Source organism: Gavialis gangeticus, unplaced genomic scaffold, assembly GCF_001723915.1.
Source record: "Gavialis gangeticus isolate Ggan-Ray unplaced genomic scaffold, GavGan_comp1, whole genome shotgun sequence".
Taxonomy (NCBI): domain Eukaryota; kingdom Metazoa; phylum Chordata; order Crocodylia; family Gavialidae; genus Gavialis; species Gavialis gangeticus.
The window spans coordinates 304,695-316,361 of NW_017728995.1; the positions used below are offsets into that span (position 1 = coordinate 304,695).

Sequence of the window (11,667 nt, forward strand, 5' to 3'; positions counted from 1 at the left end):
TCCACGTGCTGGATCTGGCTGTAGCCCCACTCAGTGTGCTGTATCCAGGATGGTGTCATCTGGCCCACAGGGCTTTCCACAGGGTGGGCAATTTGGCAGTAGCAGACTAGTGGCTGAGCAGTGCAGAGCTGCCAATGCTCCCCCACCAACAAATTTCTAGCCTTGTGGAAAGCCCTGTGGGCTGGATGTCATAGCCCCATGGGCCAGAGTCAGTCTGCAGGCTGGAGGCTGAGCACTGCTGATTTAAACAAAGTTTGTTTGCCCCATCTGTGAAACAAGGGCAGTAGTACTTGCCCACTTCTGTAAATTGCTTCCATATTTTCAGAAGAAAGAGGCTATGCAAGTGCAAAATACTGGTATCACTATACTGCAAGCAGAGAACAGGTTGTAGTGTGTACTGTATATTGTGTGGCTGCACATATATCCTAGTTGTAGATGAAGTTGGTGGGGAGAACCTGGAACCTATGCTGCCAGTACATTAAAAATATCTAGTTTTGTGACCCCTGCCCCACCATATGTCTGTTGCAATACACACAACATGAAGGACGTGACAGTTTTTGCATGCCACGTTCTTAACTGTGGCACAAGGCACTCTTGCAAAATAATTTAATGTATTAGGCAGGTGACTAGAATATGAATACAGAATATGGCCGCTGATTGGAAGGGTGGAGACCTGGGCTATTTCTCTGGCTTTGCTACTGGTTTGGCAATGCCTTAAATCTCTCTGTACACCTGGACAAAGGATGCAAAGAAGATAATAATGGGAAAATTTTACCCAATGTGAGTAAAGGGCTCCTATTTTGCATGGTCCCTTGCAATGTCTTCTTTTGTCTAGTCATGATAGGAGGGTATGAGGCATCTTGTAGCTCTCAGAATTGTATTTCCCAGCTTTATTTGCAGCTTACCTTATTTTCCACTGTCTCCCAGTTTGGCTCTGCAGGTGTTCTGGCAGAGCAGGCTGCAGACCAAAGAAGAAATGTGCACAGACCATGATCCTACTGTGATCATCTCACTCTCACTTTGCACAGACAACTGTGACATAAACAGTTTTTGAGGAATGCAATAGCAGAACCGAGGAATGCATCATAACTGCTGACATGGAAAGCTGTCTGTTGATAGAACAACACTTGCAGCTTAGTTGTTCCATCAACATCCTGCCAGCTAAACAGAGTTCTTTGAAGATACTGAGATATAGGACCAATCCAATATATAACTTGTCTGGTTACAGAACTGATGAGCTAGCCAAATCAAAGTGTAAACTCATTCAGTGCAATAGGCAGGCAGTCACAGCAGATGTCATATCTATGTTATGGGAGGCATACACAGCTCTGGTTTAAACACCTTCGTTCTTAAGTCCCATAGGTTCTACAGTTTTTGCCATGCTTCCAGCATCACCTACAGCTGACAGATACCTTTCCAACCAGATCCACAACATTTGTATGCTCAAGATCCTTTAAGGACGATTCCTTAAATTTTACTTCTCCTACTTTAGCCTCAGTCAGTTCGGTCAATGGATAGTTAACTGAAATGCTGACAAACACTAATGAACCAACACATCTCTGATGTACTCCAGATTTTAATTGATCCATAAGTCTCAATATTCATCTTTACATGACTAACTCTATTATAAGAAGATTCCCACAGTAAGCATACCAGTTGTTGGTGTAGCAGTAAAAACAGTGCTACTCAACATTAACCACAATAAAACATAATTTTATAGGGCCTCCTTTTTCCATTCTAATCAGACTATAAAAGCAATTTGAGAAACAATAAATATGTAAAAAGAAAATAACCACTGACCGTAAAATTTTTATTTAATTTCCATTGTTACCAGATTAGCTATTTGCTTTTGACTCAAAAAAGTAGAAAACGCTCTGGCTATACCAATGGACAAACATTCAGAATCTGATCAACATACATTATGGAATCATTATTACTCTCACAAGATCCTTATAATTTAAGCATACAATAATCCTTGTGATGTGAGGGACAGTAGGGAAGGGAGCAAATGACATTACATCCATTAATTAAAAAAGGCATTTTTTACTGATCTGCCATGTGATTGTAATACCCACTGTACTCAGTACAACAGAACATGGAAATTAATCCATCACAGAATCATATGTATGTGCAGCAGCTCTGACAGTTTGGATGACATCCAAAGGCACGGTTTTGATTTTTACCTGATGTCCCTATACAGCACATTTGCTTAGGGTATGCTAATATCCCATTGCACAGCCATCTCCTCGGGGATCCGATCCTGCCCAAAGGATGTTTTGGAAGCTCTTGGAAGACAAAGAGCCCGAAGACTTCCACCAATCTCCTTTAGTGATAATCTGACCACGGCCAAACAGGCTCCTGTCATGCCCACTTACGGGCCAGTGGCTGCAGTGACCTCTGGCTCTCAAGTCTTCTGCAACTGCTTGGGGGATACCATCTTCAAGTGACAGATGCCATTTGCTTTCTGTTAAAGAAAAGAATGCTCACTGACATCTGCTGAAAGAGGATATTCCAAGGGTAATTCAATACTCTTCAGTCTAGCCCCAACATTTCTTTGACAATAAGAACCTGAAGAGAACCAAATCATTGTGGCCCTGAACCTTATCCCAGGCCTCAGATTTTGCTTGGCAGCAAGAACTGAAGGCAAACTCTTCCAGGAAGGCAGAGGGCTAGAATATGACAAGTTCTGCATGAAGAGGAAGTAATGGGGAAAGAAGCAAGGCATCAGCCTTCCCTTAAACACCAGCAGGGAGGCAGGCACGCTTCCAGCCCCTGCATGCTCTAGCTACCAAGAGAAAGGAAACACTGCCTGTGGTGAAGGGCTCCTCAAAGAGGTGAAGGCAGAACTAAGGAACTAATCCTTCTCTTTCACATTGCTGGTGCACTGAAGCTGGTACTGGGAGACTCAGAGACTCCAGCTTCCAAGAGGAGAAGAGGCCACCTTTGAGAACATGCTGTTGTGTGTCAGCAGTGGCAGCTGAGTCAGTTGCTTGCCTGTGTAGATACAAAATGCCTCTGAAACTGCTTTTAGTGAAGCAGACTGCCAATGCCAACCCTCCAAAGACTAACTTTTGCTCCACAATGAAGTTATAATGCTGTTACTGTTTTCATCAAGAGCTGTATAGGCACATAAAAAAGAGCTGAATTTTATATTTAGGGTAAAGACTGGAACAAAATTTGTCACCTGTACAATACATGAGCTGGTATGGAAACCAACCACTGAGGAACGAAACAAATGCCCTCTAGAGATATTCCAACTGCAAAAACACATGGCCCATTCTCACTGTATTTAATGATGGGATGTTATAACCACCATGCTGATTGATTAGAATCTCATGCTTGGGTTACTGGATACACTAAACATGATGCAAGAAGTAACAGCCAGTCATATCTTTGCAAGATCCCACTCCACACAAAATATTGATTTTCTTTCCAGATATTTCTAGCAAATCTCTCTCTCTCTCAGACTTTGCTTCCATTGTCCAGTTACCTTACATAAGTAACACCTGGGTATGAGCACTTGGTTAATGTAGCCCTGCTGCAAGTGTTCCCACAAAAAAGCTACCAACATCACTTTGTCCTTACTGTTTCTGTTGTGTACTTGAAATTTCATTCTATGTGCTCTAAAATTATTTCCCAATCAACTGTGCTCATTGCAGGAGAACTTGTTTGTTCTTTAGAGGAAACTACAGAAAAAGCAATGGTGGACTATCAGCACTTGGGTGATTTAACTAGCAACCTTAAAACAAAGCTAACTTGAAGTTCTGGTTCTAACCCAATTCCCAAACTAGGTAAACTATCCAGGCTTAAAATACCTCTACCCCCAAGGAAGAGCTTTTCTATATCGATGATGGTAATCTGAAAGTTAACTGTGAGGGGAAAACATACCCTCAGAAACCAGGTGGGACTGACTCCAAGGCACTGCAGTGTGCCAAATTAACAACCATATTGTAGCATAGAAAGCAATACTTCCTTGTTCAGAATCATTACATACTAAATAGCATCTCCATATCATCTCATAAACTACAAAGTGCTGGAGACAGCCAACATTGACAGCATAGAGTATGGTGTTAACTGTTATTAGACAGCAGAGTAAGAGCTTCCACTGTAAGAGCCATTAATCTAACCAGGCAGAGTAACTGCATAACAAAAAAATGGCCCCAAACTTTTGAACTAAAAGAAACATCAATATTTGTAACTTAAGCCATTTACTTTGTGAATTATGCTGTTTAAAAGTCATACCTTCTCTGGAATAATCCACAGAAAACCGGGATGCATCTAAGGCTTGTTGAGGGTCCATGCCAAACTCCAGCATATTGAGCAGCACCTTTAGAAAGCACAAATAAGTAAAATGTTAGAGCATACCAAGCAGCATCTAAAAATATGTATCATAAGCTTTCAACATCACAGGAAGACTGCTGATCTGCAAAAAAGCTTCACTGTCCTGGCAGAAATCACATTTTTTCCTCAAGAGGTTTCTATATTGGATAAAAAATATTAGCAACCAGACAGTAGGAACTTGGGCAGTAGGAACCAGCAGCACACTTATAAGCTGGGAAGCTCCTTGAGAGTATGGTGGCAGAAAGAGATCTTGGAGTCATTATCAACTCCAAGATGAACATGGGCCAACAATGCGAGGTCATGGTCAGTAGGGCTAACCATACCCTGTCGTGCATCCACAGATGCATCTCAAGCAGGGCCTCCCCTCTGTGCGACACTGGTCAGGCCGCAGCTGGAGTAGTGTGTCCAGTTCTGGGCCCCGCACTTCAGGAGGGATGTGGACAGCACTGAGAGGGTCCAAAGAAGGGCCACCCACATGATCCAGGGACAGCAGGGCAGACCCTATGAAGAGCGGCTATGGGACGTTAACCTATTCAGCCTTCACAACAGAAGGCTGAGGGGGGACCTGGTGGCTGTCTATAAACTCACTAGGGGGGACCAGTAGGGTTTGGGAGAGACCTTGTTCCCCCGAACAACCCCCAGGGTAATAAGGAATAAATCGCCACAAGTTGTTAGAGAGTAGGTTTAGACTAGCCATCCAAAGGCACTACTTCACAGTCAGGGCAGCCAGGATCTGGAACCAACTTCCAAGGGAAGTGGTGATGGCTTCTACCCTGGGGGTCTTTAAGAGGAGGCTTGACGTCTACCTGGCTGGTGTCATTTAAGCCCGGTTTTTCTCCTGCCCAGGGCAGGAGGTTGGACTAGAAGATCTACAAGGTCCCTTCCGACCCTACTTCTATGAATCTATGACAGTAAATAGACTGAGGATAACAAAAGAATGGATGCTGAAATAGCAGAATGTTACTACCATGTCCGATGTCATATGACATTTTCTTTATCATCTGTCCATGCCACGTGCGTAAAATGTCCATGCCGAAATGGAAACTGGCCAGTTGCTGACAAAATCAGCAATGAGATAAAACGCAAAGCAAAAATCACTTCTCTTTTGGCCTACAGATTTGCATTGCCTGTCCTGAGGATTCTGAAATAAAAAGACCTCAGAGCACTATGTTGCTTCTAAGGAACTGTAATATATGCCAAAAGGCTCAGATTACCTGAACATGTCCCTGAGGCTGCATTAAGCCACCCATTACTCCAAAGGAGCACAAGAGATCCTCAGTGTCAGCAGCTGTAGCTAGAGCAGGAATGATAGTGTGGTATGGCCGTTTTCCTGGTGCTAGACAGTTTGGGTGGCCAGGAAACAGGGAAAAACCAGCTCCTCTATTCTGAAAATAAACACAGATATTAAGTTAATAAAATCCTTGAGCCTGAAGTAATACTGCGTAATAGTCAGGAACTTTTCAAGATATTGACCAATTAGCTATTGATTGATATGGCATTTCCGATTGATATAGGGAGCTTGGGAAAAGCAAAAACAGCTCATAAAAGACATTCCTACATGAGAAGGGGAGCATTATTGCATATATTCAAGTAGGGAGGCAATGGGGATGTGCTTAAACCCACACACATGTAGGGAAAATCCCTGTATAAATATGCTTATATCCAAGAGGCACCCTTAGGGAAGATTCCTGCACATCAGTAAGGTCATGCTCAGGTACACTCCTCTCATACTGTGGTACTGCCAACCACTCTCCAGACAGCAGCACGTAGCAACTGTCACTGGACATTTATGACTCTGAAGCATGAGATCCATTTCTGGGCCATGTACAGGCATTGTTTCTACCAGGAGATTCTGCTTTCCCAGTAGAAGTTATGAGTGTACAAGCATTTATTCAATTTCTCCTAGGGAAACATACCCCTTCCAGGAGAAAATCTTCCAGGTGAGAAATTACCACCAACGCAAATGAACGCCTATTCGTGCCCTATACAAGAATCCATTTTAGTCTTCCTTCAAATAGGTATTAGCAATGCAGCTGCCACATATAAAAATTGACCACACATCCACATACAAAGCAACATTAAAATGTAGCTACATTTACAAGCCAAGGCAAACATGGACTCAAAGACCTGCTACACAGTATTTACTTAATAATCATATCATATATTGTGCTCCAACAGTGGAAGTGACAATGTGTCTGAGTAAAGTAGAATATGAATAGAATGAAGCATGTTTAGAGGGACTGCTTCATTCTCCTGTGAGATTTCATACTGCTGCTACACTATTGGAGCATCCTCTCTACCTGGCATGTTGTCAGTAGCTGAATTGTCCAGACATTTATCAGCCCTGTGATGGGTGCTGTGCAATGGTATCCTGATCACCACATTCATGAACTCAGACTGGCATAGGGCCCTCCTGACCTTCATCAATTACTCCATAAACCTGTACATGTGTGTACACCCTTTTAAAAGTGCAGGGTATATCTGCTTGCTCATGTTGCAGAAATACTTCAGTTAGATGTTGATTTGTATCCCCTTTTGGTGAATATTCCCTCCTGGAACATTAATAGAACAGAAAAATCAGGGTTGGAAGGGACCTCAGGAGGTCATCTAGTCCAACCCCTGGCTCAAATCAGGACCATTCCCAGCTAGATCATCCCACCCAATGCTTTGTCTAGCTGGGTCTTAAAAACCTCCAAGGATGGAGACTCCACAACTTCTCTGGGTAACCTGTTCCACTGCTTTACTACCCTCCTAGCAAGAGACTTTTTCCTAATATCTAATCTAAACTTCCCTTTCTGCAACTTGAGACCGTTGCTCCTTAGTTCTGTTATCTGCCACCACTGAAAACAGTCTAGCTCCATCCTCTCTGGAACAACCCTTCAGGTAGTTCTATTAAGGAAGACTGCTATTAAATCCCCCCTTAGTCGCCTCTTCTCCGGACTAAATAAGCCCAGTTCCCTTACCTTCTTCTCATCAGTCATGTCCCCCAGCCCCCTAACCATTTTTGCTGCCCTCTGCTGGATTGTCTCCAATTTGTCCACATCCTTTCTGTAGCGGGGGCCCAAAACTGAACACAACACTCCAGATATAGCCTCACTAGTGCTGAAGAGAGTAGAAGAATCACTTCCCTCAATCTGCTGGCAATGCTCCTAATAATGCAGCCCAGTATGCTGTTAGCCTTCTTTGCAACAAGGGCACACTGCTGACTCATTTTCAATTTACTGTCCACTGTAACCCCCAGGTGCTTTTCTGCAAAATTGCTGCTTAGCCAATCGGTCCCCAGCCTGTACTAATGCATGTGACTGCTGCATCCTAAGTGCAGGACTTTGCACTTGCCCTTACTGAACCTCATGAGATTTCTTTTGGTCCAGTCCTCCAACTTGTTGAGGTCTCACAAAATTCTATCCCCACCCTTCAGCATATCCACTCCTCCCCACAGCTTGGTATCATCCACAAATCTGCTAAGGGTGCATTCCATTCCAGCTTCCAGGCCACTGAAGAACCAGGGGACCAGCCCCTCGGGCACTCCACTTGATACCAGCTGCTATCAAGCCATTGACTTCTACCCTCTGAGCCCAATTATCCAGCCTGTTTTCTATCCACCTTATAGTCCATTCATCCAACCTGTACTTCCTCAGCTTGCTTGAGAGAATGTTGTTGAAACTGATATAAAAAACCTTGCTGAAGTCGTGGTATATCATGTCCACTGGTCTCCCTGCATCCACAGAGCCAGTCATCCCATCATAGAAGGCAATCAGGTTGGCCAGGCACGACTTGCCGTTTGGTGAATCCATGCTGCCTCTTCTTAATCACCTTCTCCTCCAAGTGCTTAGAAATGGATTGCTTGAGGACCTGGTCCATAATTTTTCCAGGGACTGAAGTGAGGCTGACTGGTCTGTAGTTTCCTGGATCCTCCTCTTTTCCTTTCTTAACTATGGCCACTATATTTTTCCCTTTTCCAGTCATCCAGGACATCTCCCAATGGCCATGAGTTTTCAAAGATGATGGCCAGCAGCTCTGCAGTCACACTGGCCCAGCTCCCTCAACACACCTGGGTGCAGCCCATTCTGCTTCATGGACTTGTACATGTCCAGCTTTTCTAAATATTCCCTAACCTGTTCTTTTGCCACTGTTGGCTGCTCACCTCCTCCCCAAACTGTGCTACCAGGTGTAGTGGTCTGGGAACTGATCTTCCCGGTTAAGACAATAAAATAGTCTTATTTTATTTTTATTTCTTCCTGACTCAACCTACCCCTACTTTGTTTATAATTCCTTTCCCCCTGTGGATATTCTATTCAGGTGTCTTCCAATTTCACATTTGCTCACCTCTTTGTATCTGTCCACCTGTTGCTGGACCTTTTCTACAACCTGAAGCTGGCTTGAAAACATCATACCAGTACTTTGTGGTACTTTTGATTGCTCCCTTCCCATCAAAATGGTTCCCTGTTTTCTTTCACTTGCTATCTTTGTGCAGCAGCTGCAACATTTGGTGACTTTTTTCACCAGGCATTCCTAAGGATCTCTTCCATAGCCAAGAGAATGAACATGGCATTATGAACATCACACATCTGTGTTTGGTATGACAAGTCTATCATTGCATACTACAGCGTGGACAGAAAACAAAGCAAACAGTAGAATTATCACACCTCAAAGAAATAAAACAGAAAAATACAGATTATCTAAATTGATGCAAAGAAAGGAAAGAAAGAAGACATACATACAACAGTTAGTGCCACTTATTTAGATTCAAGAAAGCAGACAGGGACTATGCCCAGCAACAAGCGCATTAGAAATTTTCATTGTCTAAGCGACTTGAGTGCTTATGTCCCACTTTCAGATGCATGCTTAGACAATAACGTCTCCTTCACAAGTAACGGGCTTGAAACTCTTCAGTAATTCAAGTTGTTTTTAAAATATGCTTTTTGAAAAAAAAGTCTCCTTTCAAGTCTAGATACATTTATTTTTCATTTTTAAATATGACATTGCCAGTTTCTATTATTCAAGGAAAAATCTAACCATTCTTGATCAAAGATCAAATCACACATTTAGAAAAGTGGATGTCAATGTTCCTACAACAAATTCTCAAAAAAGTTAACTCCCCCCCTAGGTACAGAACAATTTTCATCTTTCATTAGTTTTGGCAATATTCACTTCAATGTATTCATACATTTATAATTCAGAATGTCCAAATTATCTTAATTATCTTTCTGTAAACTATAATAAAAGTGGCTGTTCAAAATATTTTTCTTAAAGCAATGTACGTTAGAGATTTTGCATCAAATTATTCTTTACAAGGAAACTGTCTTATCTATTCTTTTTCCACTTATTTTAATATTGAATCTGTGACTAGCACAAGTTAGTGATTTTTTTTTTTATATGGGGAGATTCAATTTGAAAATACTGCATTTGAAAGGGTTTTTTTTTGCAATTTGTATATGTTACTATTTGTACATTGTAATAAACGGACAAAAATAATGTATTCTCACTACCCAAGGAATAAATCAAGTGAGAATATACTTCAATGTATATGTAGGAAAGTATTGGATAAGTTACAAGGGTATTTTACTTCTGTTATTAAACTGGCAGGATACTTCAATATGGTGACAATGACTCACCAGTTGTAAATCCAAATAAATATCTCCAGTAAATAAACGATGGCAGTGATCTGAAGGTTGTAGCTTATCGTTATCTAATAAATAAAATTAACACAGTTCTCATTTTTAGATAACAGACTGATTTTTGCACAAGTGTAGCCCTGCAGCAGGTGCAGGTTATTGGCAGGGGCTATCCAAATAGGAAAAAAGCAGAGAGTCTCTGTAAAGGATTCCTTATTTTCTGCTCACTTTGACCAACAGGGCTAAAGTAGAAGCACTCCCCTCAAGGACTATTTCAACTTTACTACCTCACCTGAAGAGGGTGAGGGCCCAGACTTGTAGCATAATAGCCAGAAAGGACAAGTTAGAGGAAGCAGCAAAAGACTAGGAGACTTTAGTAAAGTAATAAAATAAATATTCAACATACCCCTTGAGGGCCTAAAGAGAGCTAGAGTTCAAGTACAGTTCAGAACTAAATGTTCACATGTTGTTCCAAACTATCCACGCCTGCTGAATCTACAAAAGTGAGTTGGAAGTTTCTATAGAGGATTTCTTGTGATCCTTCCTGTATTTCCTCTGCCAATACTTGCTTAAAATACCAAGAGAAATGTCTGAGTGTTCAGATTTCATAGTTTGGTTCATGGCCCATCATTAATCCAAACAGTTAAGAAGCACATATGTAAGAGTTGGTTTAAACTGGGTTCTTAAAGTAAGTGAAAGTTTGGGCCACAAAAGTTTACCAGTCCCCCAACAGATCCATTGAAAGAACCTAAACTGTTTCTCTTCTCCTCTGTGTTCAAGAGTTTAACAATCAAAACATGCTTTGATATTTTAGGTTTAGATTAAATGTTTAGTATTTATATTAATAAATAGATTGTTCTGATGTTAAACAAATGAATGGCAAGTAGTTTACTTGTTTATGTTACAGGTATAAAATATAGCTAACACAGAAATCCCCACAATTTCTCCCCAAACCTTTCTTTACTCTTAATGATAGATACTTTATCTTTTAGTTTGTCGCTATGTGTAGCAATCTTATACGTGGAATGTCCACCTGCACAGATGTTGCTTTACTGAAGCAGTTGCTTCTAAATAAACACTGTAAAAGCTGTGGAAAACAACACTTTTCTTCTCAAATTTAAGAAAAAATAGGTGCAGTACAAGCAAATTATAACAAACTGTATGGAACCATGGGGTTTACTATAATAGGGTTGCTCAATTTGCTCCATAATAATGAAAAAAAATCACTTTCTGTTGTTGGGATTCATAAAGGGGGAGCTTATTTTAAAGATGCTGCACAGCTTTAGCATCTTTGGGAAAAATTTGGAGCTGGTGTCACAAGTGAAACTTCATCAATTTCATCAGCTCTAAATTTAACTTTCATCAGCTCTAAATTTAACTTTATCAACTTTGTTGGGCCAACTTTGTTGAGATGAGGAGATTAGTGGGAGAGGCACTGGGGTCCTTGAGGGCAGAGGAACTCAGTGTCCAGGACGAGTGGACGTTCCTTAAGGAGACGATACTCACGGCCCAAGGGGTGTCCATCCCGACAAGAAGCAAGGGGGGCAGGAGTGTCCGGAAGCCCCCCTGGCTCACCAAGGGCGTCCGGGACTGCCTGCTTGCCAAAAAGGCGGCGTACGCCCGGTGGAAGGGGGGTGAAATCTCCAAAGAGGAGTATACCTACTCAGCTCGGGCCTGTAGGCGAGCTGTTAGGAAGGCCAAGGCGGACATG

General features: G+C 41.9%; 1 protein-coding gene across 4 annotated transcripts in view; it reads right to left on the bottom strand.

Annotated features, from left to right (window-relative positions):
* Positions 1-1,789: 1,789 nt before the first annotated feature.
* LOC109287870 (putative gamma-glutamyltransferase YwrD) overlaps positions 1,790-11,667 on the bottom strand; it is a 60,246-nt gene continuing 50,368 nt past the window's right edge. For all 4 annotated transcript variants that reach the window (XM_019503124.1, XM_019503123.1, XM_019503121.1 and 1 more), the window contains 3 exons: positions 5,556-5,726; positions 4,243-4,327; positions 1,790-2,464 (listed from right to left, as the gene is read on the bottom strand). In XM_019503124.1, coding sequence (XP_019358669.1) covers positions 2,220-2,464; positions 4,243-4,327; positions 5,556-5,726 — 501 coding nt within the window. In that variant the 3' untranslated portion in view covers positions 1,790-2,219. The remainder of the gene's footprint in view (positions 2,465-4,242; positions 4,328-5,555; positions 5,727-11,667) is intronic.